Source organism: Agrilus planipennis, unplaced genomic scaffold (genome assembly GCF_000699045.2).
Source record: "Agrilus planipennis isolate EAB-ADULT unplaced genomic scaffold, Apla_2.0 scaffold87, whole genome shotgun sequence".
In the NCBI taxonomy this organism is placed as follows: Eukaryota; Metazoa; Arthropoda; class Insecta; order Coleoptera; family Buprestidae; genus Agrilus; species Agrilus planipennis.
Genome location: NW_020439134.1, coordinates 966,059 through 989,553, shown reverse-complemented (window position 1 = coordinate 989,553; position 23,495 = coordinate 966,059). Strand labels below are relative to the sequence as shown.

The window sequence follows — 23,495 nt, the reverse complement described above, 5'->3', positions numbered from 1 at the left end:
CAAGTTTTCAATTAATCACTTAATTCCTCTTTTGCTTGCTAACGCACGCAAAACTGAATATTAATATACTAACAGGGGATAACGCGTGTAATATAACCATAGCATGGACAATTTATAATATAAGGATGAATTTAGTGAAATAATTAATGGTAGAAGGTTTTACTTGTTGAAACTCCATAATCAAATAAAGTAAAAGAAAGTAAAGATTCAAAAAAAATTACATTAACAGTTCAAAACAATTGTTTCACCAAACAATTGGCTTCTTCAGCTAAAGATACCTTCAATTTTAATTTAGTGAAATTTGTGAGCGATGTTATCCACGAAGTTTAATAAGAATTAATTATAGTTACGTTTAATTTAGAAATTCGAAAAAAGTTGTTAAAGGTGTATGTGTATGTTTGGTGCGCACCGCTGTACAGATGCAAAACAGCGGGCGCGGCAGAAAAGAAAAAGTTCGCGTTCGCAATATGGTGTTACAGACAAATGATGAGGATACCGTGGATGGAGAAGGTTAAAAATGAAGAGGTATTAGAAAGAGTAGGAGAACAGATGACTCTATGGAAGTCAATAAGAAATAGGCGAGATAAGTTACTAGGACACCTCAGGCATGAAGGTCTAGTCAGAGACATATTAGAGACAGAAACGGGATTTAGGAGGGATAGAGATAGATCTAGATTAGATTACTGTTAGCACATAGTTAAGGACATGAATTGTTCGAGTTTTAGGGAAATGCGAAGATTAACTCAGGATAAGAATGAGTGGAGGTTCGTGTCCAACCATTGTTAGGACTGGTGACCTTATAATGATGACAGTTACAAGTAGTTGTATACTCTAATGAAATTGACAACAATTATTTAGTGGCATTTATTACAAGAATAATTTTATTTCCAGGGCTATTTATGAGGCAAAATGGAGCAAGGAGACACAACAGTTTACAAGTCGTTCTTTTAAGATTCTAGCGTCGGTAAGTATCCTTAAACGTTGACTGTTTGTCATATAAGTACATATTATTACCATTTTCATTTATTGATTTGTGATAAAGGGTGGTATTTAGTAAATGAAATGAAAACTAACCGAGCATTAACCAAACATTTATTTAATACGAAAAACTATTTGTGAATAACAAAGAAGAAGACAACATAAATGTGAATAATAAAAATTAAAACAAAATGGAATGAATTAATAAACAAAAGAAAAACAACACAATTAGTTTAGTTTCCAATCGCTGTCCAAATAAGAGCCAAATAATTCCTGCAGAAGGGTCGAGTCTTCTGGGCCCGGGGTTTCTGCAGACAAGATGACGATAAAGGTTGAACAACTTAGCAGCTATGATTGGTAGCATTGCAGCTAGGTTGGGTAGCTTTGCAGCTATGTTCGATAGCTTTGCTGCTACGTTGGGTTAGCTTTACAGCTAGGCAGCTTTGCAGGAAGAGAGGAGAGGTAGCTGAGGTAGCTAGTTGCCTAGAGACGAGGCTCTCGCCCTTTTATGTGATTTCTGGAGCTGGCATCTGCGGATGTCGCATAGTACAACCTTCATGATTGGTTATTAGAAAGAAACAACGAGGAAATGCAAAAATTATGTAATAGGTTCATGTGACTGGTTATTGGAAATTAAAGTTATATTATTGTAAATATTATATAATACGAGCTTTCAGATTAGCCCATGACAATTTATTTGAGTCAACGTGGACTATTTTCGAGAATTCTAAATATTTCATGACACCTGCAACAGTCACAGCCGTCAATCAAATTCACGCAGAGTACTTCCGCGAATTGGACTGTAATATTATAATAGTATTAGATTTGTGAAAATGCGAACTGTCAATCAACTCCACGTGGACTATTTTCGAATATCGGGCCATCTTATTATTATTATTGTATGACGTATGCATGTAACAACCGTCGCGGTTATCGCTAATCCATGTATGATCTGTCCGTGGATCAGACGATGATGCGGTATCAATATCTACTTTAAAGTTAAGATTCTAATAACCAATTGCGCGCCGACTGAGGTTTTAATTGCTTTGAAGCAATTGAGTTGTAAAGATATGTCCAAAATGTTTATTTCGGTTTTCAAACCCTTTTAGTCCAGACGGTCAGAATTATTCGTAGCTATAGGAGATTCTAATTAAAAAGACCACAACTAGGAACAATATTTGAGACGGAAGCAAATGGATCTAATAAGAAGCTTCATCCGTAAATGTAAGAGTTCAGGAGAATAAATTCCCTCGAAAGTAGTGCTCCAAAAATTTGTGAGACTCTGCGAGCGCTGTGCTGTCTCTATATCAAGGCACGATGGACAAGTTCAATGCGGTCTTGTTTATTATTGGTTACTACTACTGTTTGGAAACAATATAATGTAAGCACCACCAACAATTTATACAAATTTACAATCCCTAAACTCAAGCCTCCATAGCATTATCACTAATGAAGGATAGGAAACGCAATGGTCCGCTGCTCAATGAGCTAAAGCGCACTAATTTGGGTAATATCTGTTGTCAAGTACAAAATGTAAAGAAAATCTTGCCTACGTGCAAATGAAAACCGCACTGCCTTAGTGGCTAGCGGAACAATGAGTTCAGCTTAGTGACACTCGTACGACTTACATCGTACATTATGCAACCCATGTAGTCTCTACGCCTAATTCTATTTCTTGTCCAAACCAAAAGGAATACATTTATTATTCCTGAATTTTTCTTTTTACTTAGATTTTTTAGATATCCTTCTACAGTGGTAGGAGACGAACATGTGCTATTTACTACATATTACGTCATACCTATAAATAGCTTGGCTCCAAAAGTTCACTATAAGAATACAAGAAACAGACACAAAAACTTAACGCAATGTGAATGAGTCACGAATAAATACAGATATAAAATGCTAATCACTGCGCGATAAGTAATTACGAATCAATTTCGGTATTGTCAGTTCTCAAATGCAAACCAGTGACGTCGTAAACGAGAAGATTAGAGATAGGAACAAAATTTTAACCCAAAGTGAATGAGTCTGAATAGTCTCATGCGTAATAAAGAATAGAAATTTCAAAAGTCCTTTATCTATGCCTCAAATTAGAGGCGCATTGCCTTCTGCCTAGCTAATAGCCGAGCACAGTGTAATACCTAACACTCTTAAAGACTTGCGCCTTACGTTACTACGCATCTTAATGGCTAACTTTACGGCCAAAGTTCCGGATACTTTCCGTTCTGGAATGTTTTCATTCCAATTCTATGGTCTTCAGTGAACTGAAACGACCTTGGAATGAAATAAACGGCCTAAATCAAAAACGAAGCCAGTATTGCCAAATAATATAAACTCAGTCTAATTTTTGAATTAATATCTAAGTTTTTTTGTTATCCAATTTAATATCTTTTTAAATGGTTTGATTCAGGTATAAATGATAGCTTGAGTCAACTCCACTTCGAGACGGAATAGGATTGGAACACACACACAGCACAAACAGAATCATTTTGGCTCACAATCGGTTAATAATAATTGCCCTGCTTCGTTACAGTAATTACTGCCTATTGAGGTTTGTCAAATAATAGAGGCCTAAATAGCATGGCGCCTCATGAGCGAAAATCTTTCATACTCAGTATACTGTACCGTACAATTTTGGTTTTTATAAAATAATACAAACTCATTAGTATTGGAACAAAAAGTAATTAAGTCAAACCATACCCTTGAAAAAGGAATTTTGATGAAGGCAAACGCGTCTTTAAAGTCAATTATAAGTAGCATAAAATTTGCAAAAAAATCCAAAAGTGAACTTTTAGATATTCTGAACTCTAATACGTATTGTATATAAACATTATGTGTAGTAAATGGTTCACATGAAATAAACAGTGAAGTAACTCTAAGTGACAATGCTATTTAGGTAAATGTTGTAACCATACTACAAAAACGTTATTATGCTGCCATAGGTGAATTCCTTATCTCAAAATAGTGTGCAGTGGATCGTCTAATTAAAATTCATTAAACGTTTTAGACGATCTAAAAATCCAGGGGAATATTTTTAGTTAGCCTATTTTTTGCTAATGATAAGATGAGAAAGATCTTAACTTAATAACTTTACTGCTCATTGTACTGTCGGGACTGTGACGAGGATACTAGTCGTAGTAAATGAACTCCGAATGTAAAGGGAATAAATCATTAACAACAGTACTAACAAGCAAATAGATAACAAAATAAACGTACGATTAAAATGGAAATTAAATTAAAAAAAGTAATATTGCTTGGCTCCGAAACACATGCAAGCAGGAAACAAGACAGACTACACACTGCGGCAATCTCTTTGTGTTAAAACCCTTTTCCCGTTCGCCGATCGATCGATAAAGACAGACAATAGACCACTGTGAATGATTCACTTAATATTAATAAAACTAGATGGGAGTATATAGAGATAGGTTTCAAACACTACGTAAACCATTAAATAAGAAATAAAAATTCAAACCTTCTGAAAAAGAAAGCATTTGAGTAGGAACATAAACTTCAAATAATTTTCTTTATGTTTTCAAATTACTAATATATAAAACCCCTCTTCGAGTCGGGAGATAAACCCATGAGGGTTACTCATCCCCGGGAAAAAAGTGGATGGTTGGGATTTGGGAGAGGGTTGAGAAGCAAAAATAGTTAAGCGTGGGGGGATTCGGGGGGCGAAGACAGTCGAAGTAGGTAGTCCACCTCGGGAGTGATGGGTGGACGATAAAAAGCGAAGCTAAGAGTGAGCGATAGGGATTGGCTCATTGTAGAAGGTGGCAAGGCCTTCGAAAACGGTCGTTTGGCTTCGTGGCGAAATTGGAGAGTGTCGAAAGGGAGGAATTTGCGTGGCTTGATACTGAGGCCCGGAGAGTTGCTGCGAATGAGATTGCAGCCTCAGGTAGAGAAGGTAAACCAGTTTCTTTCAGAATTTGGATGTTTCTGACGAACCAAGGATAGTTTAGTGCGAACCGAAGGATCCGCATATAGGTACCTTGAAGAGGTTTCAGGCGGTGAGGACGGGCGCAGCTCCAGAAGGGAATGGCGTAGGATGAAATACTTCTGATTATTGCGTTAAACGCACGGATTTTCGTATGTGGAGCCGCCAGTTTAAGGTCCTGTCAAAAACGACGCCTAGGTAGGTGACAGAGTTGCCCCACTTAATGGGACGGTTGTTGACTAAGATGAAGGGAGGTTTTCGGAACATACGAGAGAAGAAAATTGCTTCCGATTTGGTCTCGTTAATGGAAAGTTTCCATTTTCGGTACCAGTTTAGTAGCAGGGGCAGAAACTTATTAATTCTCCCTGTGGATTGGAGAATGATTTGGGCTGAGTTTATGAGGCCAAAGTCGTCTGTGTAGAGAGCTGTCAAAATAGAAGGGTCGGAGGGCATGTCCGCACAGAACAGGTTTAATAGAATAGGTGATAGTTTGGAGCCTTGTGGGACACCGGCATTGACGGGTTTACTGGCAGAGAGAACAAAGCCGACGCGGATCCCAAGGCATCTGTCTGTGAGAAAGGACCTGATAACCCCTATTGGAAAATGTGAAATGTTAAGGGCGATGAATTTTGAGATAAGGTCTTCGTGCCAGACTTAGTCGAACGCTTGTTGGACGTCAAGAAGAAGCATGGACGTGTGACGCCGCTTCTTAAGGTTGTCGGAAATGTATTCAGATACGCGAAAAAGTTGGTGGCCGGTGTCGTGATGCCTACGAAAACCGTGTTGATGAACGGTGATAAGGTTGTTTTGTTGCACGTGGTCTAAGAGCCGATCGAGAAGGATTGGTTCAACTACTTTGTTCAAGGAACTGAGCAGGTTGATAGGTCTGTAGCTTGAGGGAGAGCTGAAGGGTTTCCATTTTTTAGGAAGACAGATGACAGTGACTTCTTTCCAGACCAAAGGGAAGTGGTGGAGCCCATGATGACGTTTGTGATGTTGCACAGTGTGGTTATGTGCTTTGGCGGCAGGACTCTGTTTTGAATTCCATCAGCGTCAGGGGCTTTCCTCTTTTTCAGAGAACTGATAGTAAGGGAGATTTCATGGGGTGTGATGTGTCTGAAGTTGGAATTTAGGGAACGAAGTTCTGGGAGACGGCTTTGGTACGCTCGTGAAGGTCGGGAAGGTCCGCTGGACTAGGTAGTGGGGAGCACTGGAGACATAAGGAGTCTGCAAAGATTGCAGCTTTTTCTTCGTCCGAAGAATCGGTAGAGCCGTTTTGTTTTAGTGGCGGAAGATGTCGAGCTCTGATACGAACGGATCACTTTCCGAGTGCTTAGGGGGTGTGTTTCTGCCAGAGCGATATAATCATCGAAGGATGCGCTGCGGAATTCAGTGAGACGAGTTTTTAGTTCTCGTTGAAGGGCGTTTACTTCTGCACGGTGTGCGTGGACACGGTGTCTATTCCACATACGTCGAGCCTTGTGTTCCCTCTTAAAAAGGTCAAGAATATCTGCGGGGAGGGTTCTGTCTTTGATGGGCATAGGATGGGAGGTAGTGGAGAGCTCGATAGCGCTGGCAATCTCGTTTGAAAGAAGATTCGTCAAGTTCCGCTATTGTGTGAATTGGAGTGCACTTGAAGACGTTTGGAGGGTGTAACGGATTCGCAGTCAATCTAGTGACGTGTTTGGGTTTGGGTGTTGTTGATTGAGCTGCCGACTTCAATCAGGGCTGGAAGATGGTTCGAACTGGGAGTAGTAGAAGAGGGAGTTCAGAAAGGTCTCTGTCCGAAGGAGGGGAGTAGAGAAAACCCTAAGAGGACCGGAAATTAGCGAAACTTCGATGCCGACTGTTTCTAACGAGTTTGTGGCCAAAGAGATAGGTCTGTGTTTTAAAGAATTCCTAACAAGAATGGTGACACCGCCGGCACTGCGGTTTTCACGGTCCCTTCTGTAGGATGAGAAGTTTAGGACGAAAAGTTTGATTTTTTCGGACAAGTGAGTTTCGGTGATGCAGGCTCGACGAAGTGCTCGAGTTCAGTCAATTTACCTCCAATGCTTTGCGCATTCCAGGTAACTATGCCAAGATTATCTGGGTGCGCTGTATTACACATTGGTGGGCATTTGTACGACGGTGACCAGACTTGCTACCATCGTTTGAACGATGGCCCAGATCCTCTGTTCAAGAGAAGAAGCTGCTGTCACTGCCCTGGTGTAAGACTTTTGGGGGAGCGTCCTTCCGGGGATGACTGTTGGACGGGGCGCTGGTTACACGGGCTTTTGTGTGCTGGGGTACTACAGATTCATGGGGGTCCTCTTTGGAACCTTTGGGCAGCCGCGGCATGTGGCACGGTGACTTCCTTTGCAATTGACGCAGGAAGGAGTGAGAGTTATCTTTTGTCTTACATTCGGCAGTGATATGGATGGTTGCGGCCACAGATGGAACAGACCCAGGCGACGTGACAGTAGTTAGCCGTGTGTTCCTTTTTGGCTCAACTTTTACGCTGAGCCCGCAGAACTTACTAAATTCGAAGATAGTCTTGGACTTCGGAGATGATCTATCCAGACGAATGGAAGGGCCAGATTTTTCCACCGTTGGACATTCGGTAGACGCCGCGGATGTCAAAGCCTTTGTGAACGAGTTCGGCTTTGACATCATCTGTGGAGATGTCTTCGCAAACTCCACGGAGGACAACATAGAGATCGCGGTCTTGTTTCAGTTGGTTTGTACTAAACTCAACTTTGTATTCATCGAGGAACGACGAGAATCGACGAAAATCGTCAACGGAGTTTGGGTAGACTCTCACGGAGTCTTTGGTGTTTATGGCCCTATGTGTGGTAATGCCGTGGTTGTCCATGGCGCGAAGAATTTTCGGCCAAAAGGACTTTTCGGGTCTGAATCGGATAATTCAGCGCTGGTAGGAGATGAAGGCACGACGTCCTCGCATATTGGGGAAGAGTTTTTCCGTAAAAATTCGTTGATTATGGCAAGCTTGAACTGCAGCTCGCTCGCCAAGGACATAACTTCCGCAATGGAGAGTACCTCCAAGAGTGCGGGGTTCTTGGGGGTAGCCATTTCGAAATGGCTCCCAAAAAAAGCTAACCTACTCCTATGGGACATAATGTATATGGTACAAAATAAAAAAATATTAGGTTTTTATTGTTATTTTAATTGGTGGGAGGTTAAAGGAGTTCAGAGGAACTTTGCCTAGTCCTTCCCAAAGAACTGTTGGTTAGTAATATTTTACATTGGTTAAACTTATCTAAAACGACCGGGCAGTTGTTGAAAACTTGCAGATATTGGTGAATATTAAACCACCTAGCTTAATACGTCGTCGCTATACAGGCAGTGATAACTGCCGGTTGTTGTGTTCGTCGGCTGCGGTAGCGGGTAAGAAAACAGTAGAAAATGTTGCTGATCGCAAGTACGTATAGAAGCTCGAATCTTCACTTGTTTTCGATAGATTCGGTATTTATAACTATTTACAACTGTGTGGTTGGTGTGACGAGGATATAAGGGAAAAACATCTTTTTGGGGTGAATAAAATGGTCATGTTCCGCATCACCTGCTCTAGTCGGCACAAACATTGAGAGTAATAAACCATAACACTTACTGTTGTAACATTCCAAGAAATAACAAAATAAAACTACCCTAACTAAATTGGATACAAACAGGTTATATGTAATAACATTTAAAACCTTACTTCAGAAAAGCGCGATCGTAAGTATATCCGAACAAAATTCGACAATGCCATTACTTTAACCAATTGTTGCATAAAAAACATTAACACAAGTTCATAGAAATTCATCCTTCAAGATATAAAATACAACAGAAAGTATCCCGAAAAAGGAAGTTTATACGAAGCAAATGCAAAATAAGGGAGATGCGAAAGAGTTCCTGTCCCTTTTGTTACTTAGAATATTAGATCTAAAAGTGCTGAAGAAATCCACTCTTACAATATTTAATTTATTTCCTTGCTCTTTCGTCCTATATATTGTTACTTTAGAGTATGTGACGTGGAGAATCAAATTAGCGTTTTGAGAAGTTCACGTAGAAAATTCGCATTTCATGCAATTATGTAAAAGAGTTCCCCTTTGATCAGTTATTCTGTCTGTTTCGCCCTATCTCCTTCATGATAACTCCGTTACTCAATGCCTTCAAAAGGCTAAGATAAAATCTTTCGTAAGGTCAAATATGCAAATTGCTGAATATATAATTATTGCTTGTGTAATTTCAATTTGAAATCACAACAGTATTTCACTTTTAATTTAGTTACTTAGTTATTCAAATACTGGAAAAGAGCACTTCATTTCGACATATTAAATGAAAAACTATAACGGGCGCATCTTACCACTTTCCATAAGAAGTAGGCGTGGAGTACGGAGAGTTTTCTCCACCGTAGTAAATCAAGATCTAATTAAACGTTTTCAGTTTTTTAATGTTCTACGGAATTCAAACTTATGTAATCGTATACAACAATGCTCGCCACTTTACAGTATATTGAAGATTACTAAAATCACAGCGAAGGAAAATTGCTCTATTATTAGGCTAAATCGAATTACCTTATCGTTGTATACCTATAATTATTATAAACCATATCGTACCTACTTTAGTATAATAAAATTAATTGAACAATTGTTTAAATTAATGTATTGGTTTTTGGTTTAAAGGTTTTAATAGATTATTATAAGCATGTTATGGTTAAATTTACATAATTGAAGATCTTTACGCTTGGGATTTGTAAGATTTTTTCTCTTTTTTTTTTTTAGATTGACTCTTCAAGTAATTACCTTTAATAAATAAACTTTAAGTTGATAAGATACTCAAATCAGTTAGGAAAAATTGCTACTGCTGTCACGTCGTAGCCGGGAATCGAAGCCGGATACCTGGCTGTACACACCATTACTATACCTCTAAACTACGAGTGATGACAGCAGCAACAACAACGATTTTGCTCAACTACAAAGGTCACAGAGTTTTTCCTCATTAATTTGAGGTTATCTGTAGTGGTAATAATTAATTCAACATAATTTGGTTATTATAAGTTTATTTTTGAAATCGAATATTGTATTTCGGGATTTGGTCAAGCCTGTGATTGACCAGTCATTAAGCGGAGCACCTATATTTCAACATTTGACTTCTTACAAGATTGTTACTAAAAATTTGGTTAAACATAACAGATACTCGATTAACAATCGATTCGTTAACTCGGACAACTAACTTAAATTTTTAAAGCCCTCCCCCCTTAGGTGGTAGCCGACAGTAGGGCAAAATATCTATGCCCCCGATAAGCTTGAAGCGGAATCCCAATTAGGAGCCCAAAAGTGATACACTACAAAGTTTCCTTTGAATATACCGTATCGAGTGAATGGTGAGCTAAATTTTAGTTCGCTCTTAACCAATGAATTTATGAATTTCTTATTGCGTGGATGTGAAACGTGGACGAAAAATAGGAGGTTAGAAGTGAGGATGTTAAAAATGTTAGTAGTAGAAATATTAGAAATGAGGACAAATTGGAAGGAGAAGGAGAACCGATGGCATTATGGAAATCAATACGAAATAAGTGAAATAAGTTGGCAGGAAAAAATGTATAACCCCAAACTTGTGGATTGGGTACTTAATTGAAACAAACTCGGGTTCCTATTCAATATTCCAGTTCAAACCAATTTAAAGGGTAAAATGAAAAACCCTAACCACATGAATGTGGGCGGGTTCGTGATAATTTACTGAAAATAATCTAGTAATTTCAATACCGCTATCCACTGCACACTGGTGTGCGACATTGGCCCGATAATTCACAGTCTCAATACAACCACAAAATACAAAATATTCTTATTTCCTCGGTATATTTTGGTTAATCTTGTTATATGGTTGAGTACTTTTTTATTTAGAGTAACCTGCATACCATTTCTCTTAAGCATTTTCTTAGATTAGTGTTTACTTCAAACAAGGGTGATGTTGGACACAGAAAGAAAAATACAATTAATTATAAAAACATGTACGATCAAATTGCTAATAGTTATGAATTGGTGAATATATTGCTATTGTCAAGACGAATCAGAATAGAAAAAGAAGTTGCATAAAAAAGAAACTATATTTTTACTTCTTCAAGACATTCATCATATTGTAGCGAGCACGATTGTGTTTGTGTGCGATCTGGCACACGTGCGTGTGAACGGCTTATCGATTCGCCGACTAGCCGCGGGCGCCTTTCATAAATTACGCCGTATTTGTAAATGTGTGTGTCGTACCTGCGTTCTGGGAAAGCAGTTAAACAGTTCAGAAAAGAAAGAAACTATCCAGATGTTTCGGGAAGGCTCCACAAAGTAGACAAAAGAGTATTTAAAGGAAGAGACGATCGCCGAGAGGAGGAGAAATAAATTGACCGTTGCAGAAGTGAATCCAGAAATAATTTGACAGTGATAGCAGTGAAATAAATAGTGCAGTGAATAGTGATATATCAATATTAGTGTAAATAAATAGTTTTTGTCGTTTTCAGTCTTAGAAGTTGATTTTGTTTAACCCACGAACATTACAACTGGTGTCAGATGTGGGGTTGAGTGAAAGATATTTCAATGGCGTAGAAGTTGTACGAATTAAAAGTAGCCGAGTTAAGAAGAGAATTTGAAGAACGGGATGAACTGACAAGCGGTTACAAAGCAAATCTTCAGTGGCGGCTCGCGTAGGCGTTGAAAAAGGATGGTTATGATCCTGAAACGTTCCTTTTCGAAGACGAATTGTCACAAATGATGAAAAGTTTGGAAAATAAATTAGAAGAAAAATTGGAAGAAAATAGTAAAAGCTTGAAACGTGAATTGGAAGAAGACGGTAAAAGTTTGGAGAATAAATCGGAAGAAAAGCCAAATCAGTCAAGGAAGCGGTATAGAGTCAGGACCACGAGTAAACCCACCAACGTTTGACGGAAAGTCCTCATGGACCACATACCACAAGCAATTTGAGGCGGCTGCTAAGGCGCCTGAAGAAAAAGCCACTGCATTGACATTTGCGCTTCGTGAAGATGCATGTGACATTTTGAACACCCTTTCCCCGGATGAATTGGATTATGAACAGTTGGTAAAACGGTTAGAGTTGCGCTACAGCGATGTATCACATCCAACTGAAAACCCGTCAGCAGAAACCAACGGAATCCCTACAAGAATTCGAGGCCGATATTGGGAGACTGTTTCGGCTGGCTTATCCTAATACTCCAGAAGAATTGATGGAAAGGTTAACAGTGAAGGCATTTCCTGAGGGACTTCGGGACAGTGACACTCAACAACGAATAGGCCTTCAACGACCTAAGACGCTAGCTGATGCATTGGCTCGTGCATTGGAGTACAAAACTGTTAAACGAACCTATAGCAAACAGGGAAGGGTTCGGCTACTGTGTGAAGAAACGGATTCGTCAGAATCTTTAAAAGAAACCATCTGCCTAATCATCTGCAAGTTCGATAAAGAAACGCGAAAGCTAAGATGTTGAAACTGCAGCGAACTAGGTCATACGAGGAGGCAATGTAGGAAAAGTACTCCTTCCCCAAGTACTCGACGTCAACAGCAGGAAAACTAGATAGGGTGGACGTAACGGGGCAAACGTTGACCCACGGACAGAAAGACCCCGAATTTATCGCATTTACGAAGACCTTGAAGCACCAGAGTAACAGTCTACTCCTAGGTGGAAAAATAAATGGACAAAGGTGCGTGTATCTTTTGGACACAGGGGCCACTAGGAGCATAGTAAAACCCAGCGTAGTTGAGGGTTCTAACCAGGTCGTGTCAACTAAGTGGGTTCTGCGTACGGCTACCGGAGAAAAAGCGGTTGTTCATGGCTAAGCTAACGTGTCACTTGAAATCCGTAAGACTGTCTTTGACCATCGAATGCTTGTAGCAGATATTGAAGATGACGTAATTCTTGGACTGGACGTTCTACAAAAATACGATTTCGACATGAATTCAAGAAGACGCGTTCTGAGACTGAATGGCGAAGAATTCTATTTCATCAGAGATAGACAGGAGGCTGTAACCCAAAAGGTAAATTCTGAAACAGTACCTGTTGGAATAAGTGGAGTGATGGACAGATATTGTAGGAATCTAACTGAGCAGAAATGCAAAGTGCAACATCTACTTTTCCAGAATGCTGACGTCTTTGAGACTGACAAGAATGGTAGGAGAAGGACCACTATCGTAAAACACAGAATCAATACCGGTAATGCGCAGCCTAATCGTCAAAGACCTAGACGATTGCCCCTGGCCAAGAAGGAAGAAGCAGAGCGAATAATCCACGAAATGCAGGAGACCGGCATAATTGATCCATCTTCAAGTCCATGGACATCACCGGTAGTATTGGTAAAGAAGAAAGATGGGACAACCCGTTCTTATGTGGATTACCGACAGCTCAACAACGTAACCAAGAAAAACAGTTATCCACTACCACGGATTGATGACACCTTGGATTTGCTTTCTGGCTCGAAAATGTTTTCCACACTCGATTTGAAGAGCGGATACTGCCAAGTTGCTTTAGATGCTGCCGACAAGGAAGAGACCGCATTCTCGACCGGCACGGGCCTATGGCGGTTTACAGTTATGCCTTTCGGGTTATGCAATGCCCCGGCGACGTTCGAAAGGTTGATGGAGAAAATCTTGAGTGATCAAATTGGAAAGACCTGCTTGGTATACTTGGATGACATCATAGTGATTGGAAGCACCTTTAATGAACACCTTCAAAATTTGCAAGCGGTATTCCAGCGGCTACGTGAGGTCAATTTGAAACTTGAAAAAGTTCCACCTTTTCCGCCAAGAAGGTTCTTATTTGCGACTTGTTGTATCAGCGAAGGGCGTGGCCGTGGATCCAAAGAAGATAAAGACCGCGAAGGAATGACCAGTGTCTGGAAATGTTCACGTCATAAGAAGCTTCTTGGGATTGTGCACGTATTACCGTCGCTTTGTTTATAGATTTGTCAATATCGCCAAACCTTTGTCACATTTAACCGAAAGTGACCGCAAATTTCATTGAGATTCGCATTGTCAAATGGCATTTGAGACTTTGAAGCAGGCTTTAATCACAGCCCCCGTGCTGGTATATCCTCGGCCCAATGGCATGTTCATTTTGGACACCGACGCCATCAATGTGGGAATGGGAGCCGTTCTTTCACAGTTACGAGATGGCCAAGAGAAAGTAATCGGCTATTTTAGCAAGACCTCATTAAAAGCTGAAAGAAACTACTGCGTCACTAGGCGAGAGATGCAAGCTATAGTCAAAGGTGTAGAACAGTTTTATAAATACCCATATGGACGAATATTCACCCTATGCACCGATCATGCATCTTTAAATTGGCTTCTGAATTTCAGGAATCCGGAGGGTCAGGTAGCTAGATGGATTGAGAAGCTACAAGAATATGATTTTGACGTAGAGCACCGGCCTGGAACCGGACACAAGAATGCTGGTGCGCATTCCAGAAGATCTTGTCAAACTTACTGCAAGCAGTGTGATCGAATGGAAAAGAATGAAAAGGCAACTCGACGCGTCACGGTAATCGATGACGAGTGGTTACCTGAAAATATAAAACACGATCAAGAAAACGATCCGGACTTAAAGAAGGTGATGAAATGGAAAAGAGACGGAAAACGACCAAAGTGGCAGCAAATTTCTTCCTGTACCCAAGTACTAAAATAGTTATGGGCTCAGTGGAACTCAATAATTTTGGTGGATGGCATACTATGCGTGTTGTTGAAAGTCCAGATGGAGAGGAAGATTGGAAGCAACTGGTTATTCCTCGAAACAAGGTTAGAGAGGTGTTACAGTATCTTCATGATGAATCATCTAGTGGTCAATTTGTTGTTACCAACATTTGTTGAATTTGGAAAGACCCTATGAGATAGTGAAAAGGATTAACGACGTGATCTACCGAATTAAGAAAACTCCAAATAAAAAGCCTAAGGTAGTCCATTTTAATCGCTTGGCTCCATTCGCCGGTGCAAATAAAGAGGAGGTGCGGGCCAGATTATTAGGAACTATTACTTCCGAGCCCACATTCGAAGAGTTCATGAAGGAAGGCCCCCATGTTAACAGGAGATTTGGAGTGACGCAAGAAATCCGACGAGACCTCTTCGCTATATCTAAGGAATATTCTCTGGCCCATTGCGTTTCAAAGGATCTCAAAATGAACCGTGGTATCGCGTCCAAGTTCAAACGCAGATTTGGCGGTTTGGAACATCTTGAAGACCAAGTACGGAAGGGAAGAAGACTGTTGTGCCTGTCTGACGGACGACGCAATATCTATTGCCTAGTAACTAAAGGAAGATGCTCTGATAACCCAACTTATAGAGACCTTTGGGATGCAGTAATGAAACTCCGCGGACACCTTCTGGAGGATAAACTACAGAAGCTAGCGATTCTGAAGCTTGGTTGTGGACTGGACAACCTAGATTGGAGGATCGTACGGAACATGATCGAAGTCCTATTCCGCCGTACTGGAATAGACATTTTGGTTTGCAGTAATAACCCGAATCGAACCAATCATGAGAAGACCATGGACTGTTACTTCTATTCCCGGACCGGATGTCGTGCAGGCGTGGACTACAGATTCCGGCATGATCCTGCGAAACAGAAAGTGAAAATGTTTCGGGACGAAACATCCTTAAGGAGGGGGCAGTATAGCGAGCACAAGTGTGTTTCTGTGCGATTGGGCACACGTGTGTGTGAATGGCTTATCGATTCGCCGACTAGCCGCGGGCGCCTTTCTTCATGTACGCCGTATTTATAAATGTGTGTGTCGTACCTGCGTTCTGGAAAAGCAGTTAAACGGTTTAAAGAATATTGAAACTATCCGGATGTTTCGAGAAGGCTCCCGAAAGTAAACAAAAGAGTATTTAAAGGAAGAGACGATCGCCGAGAGGAGGAGAAATAAATTGACCGTTGCAGAAGTGAATTCAGAAATAAATTGACAGTGATAGCAGTGAAATAAATAGCGCAGTGAATAGTGATATATCAATATTAGTGTAAATAAATAGTTTTTGTCGTTATCAGTCTTAGTAGTTGATTTTGTTTAACCCATGAACATTAGAATATTTTCCTTTAATAAGATATTCCGATAAACTTTAAAGATAGCCCTTCTCGATTATTCAACATAAGCTAATTCTGAGGAGTATCTTCCAAATAGTCATTATATATTAAAAATAAATGAAAGCTATTCATGTAAAGCATTTTTGTTGGTGTAGTAATGTTTGTTCGGTTTTTGCAAATGAGAACTGTTAGGATAAGTAATCCATTAGTTTATTGAGCAACTGCTGATGTTTCATTAACTAATTTTGAGCTATTTCGAGGTATTTGTCTAGTTAGATAATTTTAAACAGCATCTGAATTTTCATGGTTTACATTTTAATTACAAACAAAATTTTTTGTATCCAGTGGTACTCTCGGCAGTAAATTTCTTCATTGACAACTATTTTGCTAATAAACTAATGTATTATTTACCTGAATTGTTCTGATTTGTTTCTACGAAATATTAATGATTTTCTTCATAGAAAAAGGTAATAATTGAAGGAGGAGCCTCATTTGCTTTTATTTTCTTTTCATCTCATGAAGGGTAAATTATGACTGAAAAAGTTACTCTAACTTAACTTTTAATGATGGAACCCTTCCTCGTCAGATATCGCACTAACTTTTAAAAGTACGCAGCTCCAATAAAAAATAAGTGGGGGGTTTTATTCTACTATTTTGTTTATGAGTTACCGACAACATTAAAGAATCTTATCATTCGCACCAGGAGTTTATCCTTTCCTTGTAGAATGATGCCACCTATAATATAAACCACGTGCTTATAGCTTCTTTGACCTTGATGATCTCGCTAGTGACTTCGGAAGAATGTTAAAACAGATTAAGATCGCTTGGTGTAACGTCTATACCGTTGGGAAGGTTATCTAGCTGTCCCCAGACGAATGAATTTTACGTTGCAGAAACTGGGTGTAAGCGAGCATTATCATAAATCAGCATAGATCATTGAGAAACCATGTCACTTTGTTTTAAATGCATTACCAGAGACGTCTGCATCTATTGGAGAGCCTCAGGGGATAAGGTCCACCAGTAAAACTCGTTTGCTGTCTCTCAAACACTATGCACATGATCTTTAGAGTGAGAAACGTCTTTTTTTTTGTATTTGGGCATGCATATCCTTCACAAAAGGAACTACTATTTCGATTCCAGATCTGAATAGGATATATCCTTACATGAATATAAATAAAACAAAAAAATCCAAAATTCCATATAAAAAAGATTAAAAACCTAAATTAGATTTCTATACCTAAGGTGTCATTTTCAATTACAGACTGACATATGCATATTATAAATATAGTAGTCCAGCAGCGTTCAAGTACTATGCTGTGTTTTATGATGACTGCCTATTAGAATATTTCAGAAACTACTGTGATTTATAACTTGAAAATTTGTACAAAGGCGTTATTGGTTATGCTCTCCAGAATTAAAATAACGACATATATGTAGCACTTTCGGTTATACCGAAATTGATAACAACTTAGACTTAGACTTCTTAACTTTAAATAAAGCACCCGATATATTACCACAGTTTTGAATTTTACTTATGATTCTAGGTAGACATTCATAAGGCTTTCCTACTTCTACAATTTACCGTTTTCTTTTTGTAAAGTAGCACAGAGCAATAGACAGTGAAAAAGCATGCCTATTTTACAGTAGGAAAGCTGAAGCATCATTATTCTCACAAGAGATAAGTATACCCTCAAGCTTCCCGTCCATACTTTCAAAGTGGGTTAATTACATACCGGGTGTTACATATTTAATGGCGGGTTTCGTTAACTTCGAACAATTGTAAGTCCGTTTTTTCAAACGGAACACCCTGTATGTATTCTAATTGATTTGATTTACCACCGAATGTAAGATCGTAGTTTTACCTGGAAAGTTTAGCAGGAGTTTAGAAAATGTGTAATTTTATAAATTTCGGTGTGCTCTTTTCAATTTCGCAATTTCAACTTTGCCACCACAGGCTTTTTCTGACATCCCTTTTTTCATTTGCAAGATATAAGTTTTAACAAGCTTTCAAGAGCTGGGGGCTCGGGTGTGGTAACAGGAATTAGTCCGTTCTTGTTTCTTTTCCATCCCCATTGCTCTGCATTTTGTTCATTCCCATACCACTGTTGAAACTGGTAATAGGTTCGGAACGAATGTAGTCGTGCTGCTGCTTGTGTTGATGGTAGCAACGCAATAGTTTTACTTTTACATGCTGACTTTGTGAGACGCATATCATTATTTATTAAAAGACACACTTTTTTACTTTTCACATTACTATAACTGTATAATTCAAGAAATAAGCTTTTGAGCAATGATGTTGGATCAGCATTTGATTTTTTAAATACCTGGGGATAACCTCTTTTATGTATGGACTTTTCGGAGTACATGAATAAGTATCCAAGAAGTCAGACAAGTTAGGACGGAAGGAGTAGTAGGAATATAAAGCAGAGGATAGCGCACAGTCGAATCGCCCTCAATAAAAAGAAGTCACTTCTATACTCGCAAACCGTTACTTTAGAAATTCGCAAAGTAGAAAATGATTGTTAAAGGTGTACGTTTAGAGCGCGGCACTATATGGGTGCGAAACATGGACAGTGGGCGCGGCAAAAAAGAAAAGTTTAGAATCGTTCAAAATATGGTGCTACAATCGAATGATGAGGATACCGTGGATAAATAAGGTTAGAAATGAAGAGGTAGTTGAAAGAAGAGGTAAACAGAGAACTATAGAAATCAATCAAAAATAGGCGAAATAGGTTGGTAGGACACCTTCTCAGTCAGTGACATATTAGAGGCAGAAACAGGAGTTAAAATATTCCTTGAAGTCCGAGGAAGGTTCTTATGAAGAGAAAAATTGAAAAAATTACCGAGAGAAACGTAAAAGCCACACTTTTCTTTTCCTATACAAATCACAGAGTAAATTAAAACATCTGTCCCCAGCTATCAAACATTTGACGTCAATCATAACAAAACAAAGGTACGTTAGGATTATCTTTGGTATGTCTTCAAGTTGAGTAGGCTGTATGGATATTAATCTATGATTGAGAAATATCAACTAACCGCGTCTTTGTAGCAGTACATGGCTGGCAGTGATACCCCGCATCCCAATTGTACCAACTGACGTACTGACTGACTGAATTTAAACGACTGCAATTTCCACTGCGGCTTGTTTTGGCAATGACCATAAATAAATCCCAGTCGTTGAGTGTTTGCGCCATTAATCTTGAAAACCCATGCTTCTCGTATGGACAGTTGTATGTGACCTGCCCCCGCGTTTGAAAACCGTTAGCTTTATTTGTTTATGCGCCACGTAATCAAACAAAAAATATCGTATACCATACAGTATTACAATGAAAATATCATCACAGTTTTACTAAAGTCTTGCAGTGTACGAAATAGAAAACCTATTTTTATAAGTAAATCAATAAATACATTAATCCCTCTGAAATACGTTTTATTTGTGTTTTTTTCTATTGGACTGCGACAGGCCAATACCTTTTGACAGAACGAAGTATGTCGGGGCAACTAGTATTGAATATAAATGTTTTTAGCATGAAATAAGTGGGAGCGGCAAAAATACGAAGTGGCAAAGTTGAAGTTCTGAAAGAACACATCGAAATCTATAAAAGTACCCATTTTGAAAACTCCCAGCAAACATTTTAGGTCCAAATTGCTGTACTATTAAGCAACCAATGTATCGTTTCTTTACTTCCCAGCTGCTCGTGGTACTGAGCTTCGATGAACAAAAGCGGTTGCGCTGCAGTCAATGGAGTACAACGTTGGGCTGTTAGTTGCAACAGTAGTTTTTATTAGGAAATAGCAGTATAAATAGCTGCACAAAAATATAACAATGAAGTTGTGGGGACCAATAGAGTGGGTAGTCAAACGAGGAGTAACTTGACGTAAATTTTCAAATCAACTCTTCATATGAACACACTGTTTAAAGATGCAGAGCAAAAATGTATTTGCGTTGCTATATTTTAATGTTAGAGAGAACTAATCACCAGAATTCAAAAATAGAGATAAATATATATGTGGACGACTTCAGGAAAAATGCTAAGGGTGTTAATCAAAAACATTTTAAATAGGCATTTAGGAACTTAAACTAAGTTATGGAAAGGAAAACGTTTTTGATAGTTTATATAAACAACAGTGAATGTTTTATATCAAAACAATTTCTTAAACCTCTTAAATTTAATAAATTGTATTATTTGGTTTTTCTTTTTTCTTTCAGCTTGGACTATTATTGTGTGCGCGGTTGGCGTTATTGCAAGGTTCTCTCCCTAAATTTTCGCCTCAGGATAATCCAACGGCTTTTCACCCATCTTTTGCAGTAAGGTAAGAAGTATTTCTGAAATTATGAAGAATAAATAAAACTCCGAGCATTTCCTGATGAAAATTCAAAGAAGAATAAACCTGAAACTTAGATACATCTCTACCTAAAAAGAAACGGAAGCTATAAAACTTTTAATGACTTTGAGTTAGTCGTTCCTTTACTTGCCAGTGCAAAATTAATACTTTTTTGTAGTTAGAAATCCATTGTTCCTTCTTTCAGCTATAGTTCGCCCATAATAAAGTTACAATATAGGTTAAAATAAATCCTAGAATGGCAGTTTAATTTTTCAATTTGGGCTGTTTTTTCAATTGCTTTTCATGTTACTTTCATGCTGAAAAATAATTATTAATCATTAAAGCGTTATGTCACGATGTAACAATGATTACATATGACACATAATATACGATAAACAGTTTTTACTCGGAATATGATTACTGTAATAAAAAGTATAATGCTGTGGTTAAGGTAGTTGTCTCGCATAAAGGATTTTCTTACAAAATTGTTTAAGCTTTGCACAATTATAATTTGAAACTTTCTGCGTACAACGATGTACGAAAAAATTTTTTTGATCGTCTAGAACCAAAGATAATAGCCTTTCAATCTGACGTTTTGTTGACTATTATACATTGTACGGTCTATAAACATCATCAAAAAATATATTTTCGACAATATAAATAGAACCGTTCTTACCACGTCTATGAAAAATTAGTATATGATATACTGGTATGTTATAATGCAGCTAGTCAAATTATAAACATTTCAACTGTATAATTTAATTGCTACTGTTAAATAAATATTGAGAAATTAGATCAGGTACTAAAAGGGAAGGACTAATTAAATAAAAAGCTGGCAACGTTGCAAAGCCATGAAGCGATAAAAAAGGATACGTACACGCAAACTATTTAAATATGGTCGTATTGTACTGAATATTTTACGTTGTCAGATCGTATAAGACTGCTCAGAATTGACTAATGCTAGTATAGATTACAGTACAAAATTTTTTTTATGAAACACTCGACAGAATGCTTACAACGACGATTACTTTCTACATCAACTTTACAAAGTCAACTTCCTTAATGTAGGACATAGAGCTATGACGTAATACTGGCTCCCGTAAATCAAGGAAGAAAACCCAAACAAAGGAAAAAGCATGTAAAATCAATAATATTGAAATCACTATCTCCCTTACAAGTAAAAAAATTAACGGTGCATCTTTTGTGATTTTGGAACACCCGGGTTCTAATTACCACCCGAATTTAAGTCATGAGCGACAAACTCGTGGGAGGGGCTTCTCGAGATCCGTGTACTATTTGTTACCCTACTCCGGTCCCTAAAGTACGATTTTTGCTGATTTCAAGAACGATAACAGCAACATAACTTCCCAAGTAAGAAACCGCCCTTACTATTTATTAGGAAAGTATTTTAACATCTTCAGCAAGGAAATAGCCACCCGATCCGAAGCCGAGGGTGAAAACAACGCGGGAGGAGTAAATGCGATTGTCCGGGACGGCTTTCGTCCCTGAAATTAAGACATAAGCATCGTTCTTTATGTAGGGGTATGGTAAATAATTATAAACCTCAATCCACGCGTTTCTGCTTTTAATTTGTAGCGAAGCAATTATAGAGGCAGTAAAAACTGAAAATTTCCGACAGACTTCATTTATTTTGCTTCAAATATTTACGAAGAATTATCTTTGATTTTGTTACTAAAAGATGTGTAGTGTTGCATTTGTTTTTGAAGACAATCGCCACATCACCAGAACGATCAAGGCATTGTCATACCGCAGCAACAGCTTTATATTGTCCTCTTCATAACAGTTTGTCGCCAATGAGGTCAGGAAAGGAAAAAAATCGTCCGACGGGTCTTTTCAAACAATTCAAGTAAGGTTTTCCACCATCCAACGTATAGGTTCGACAAAGCACCGAGAGCTTGTTATTACGCTTCTCTCACACGTATACGGTGTTCTTACCGTGACGATGTACGGCAACGGTGCCGTTTATAATAGTAATGCGTTGTTTTATATGCAAACTTTCACACAATACGGTTTGTTACCGGAGTCGTACACGAACAACACCGGAGCCGTGTACGGCAACAGTGAGACAAGCAAGTGTATAGAAGTATACACACATACCGTGTGTTCACACGGCAAAGATTGTATTCAGAATCGTTTTTCTCTCTGAATAGTGCAGTTAGACAAAAGAAATTATATAGTATATCGAAATAATGGTTATTGAAGTAGATAATGAGTTGCTAATTACACATGTTGAACAGCGACCAGTGTTATGGGATAAAAATATAAACAAGGGATTACAGGATTGGAGGGAAATTTATAGGATTCAACAATTACCTGTTTTCAAGTAGTGAATGAATCCAAAATCTTCTTGTTTTTCGTGTTTGCTGCGATTATACTTTATCATTATTAACAACACGTACCAAAATAAAACTAAACCCGAAGTGAAAAACCTTGTGCCGTGTGAACGCAAAGCAAATAAAATTACGGCACGGGTACGACACGGTTACCGTTAGAAAACCATATGTGTTAAAGAAGCGTTAGACTTAGCCTTATTGACGGAAAACATCTATAAAAATCTGGTGACAATATGACAAATGTCTTAATCGCTCCGGCGATTATGTACAAAAAATAAATAATTCACGTCCTATCATTTAGTAATGAAAATAATATTTTCTGACTCATCGGAGATTGAAAACATTTAGCCCTTGCATTTTCATTAAGTAAAAGTACACTCAAGCAACATATCTTCTGTTTTCATTTTTTGAAAGCTTAATCTTGTTTTCTTATGCCACCAAAAATTATCGATTCACCAAATTTCCAAGCTAACTCGATTTTATTTAACTTAAGTTTCGACTTACATCTTTCTAAAGACATGAATTTGAAATGTTTTTTTGTTTGCAAAATTATTCTCTTTTTTTGCAATATGTTAATATAAGCAGTTACAATGGAAAAATTATACAACTGTATAAAAAGGTATAAATAATTGAGTAGTTTATGAAAAAGGGTCTCACCTTTATTCACAGACATAAATTTCTCCAAATTAGCTTCACAAATACGTAAGTGGGCAAAATAAACATACCTTAAGAATGTGTTTAAAAGAGAGAAGCATTTAAGTAAATATATAAATTGAACAGGACACCTACTGTATAATAATAAATTAAATATAAATAAATAATTTAAAGTGGTTATATATATATA

The 23,495-nt window shown here is 38.3% G+C and overlaps 1 protein-coding gene across 1 annotated transcript in view; it reads left to right on the top strand.

Moving 5' to 3' along the window:
• The window catches only part of LOC108737620 (transmembrane and TPR repeat-containing protein 1-like), a 254,778-nt gene that overhangs the window by 15,799 nt on the left and 215,484 nt on the right, over nt 1–23,495 (top strand). The window contains exons 3-4 of the mRNA XM_025977791.1: nt 892–964; nt 20,182–20,285. Coding sequence (XP_025833576.1) covers nt 892–964; nt 20,182–20,285 — 177 coding nt within the window. The remainder of the gene's footprint in view (nt 1–891; nt 965–20,181; nt 20,286–23,495) is intronic.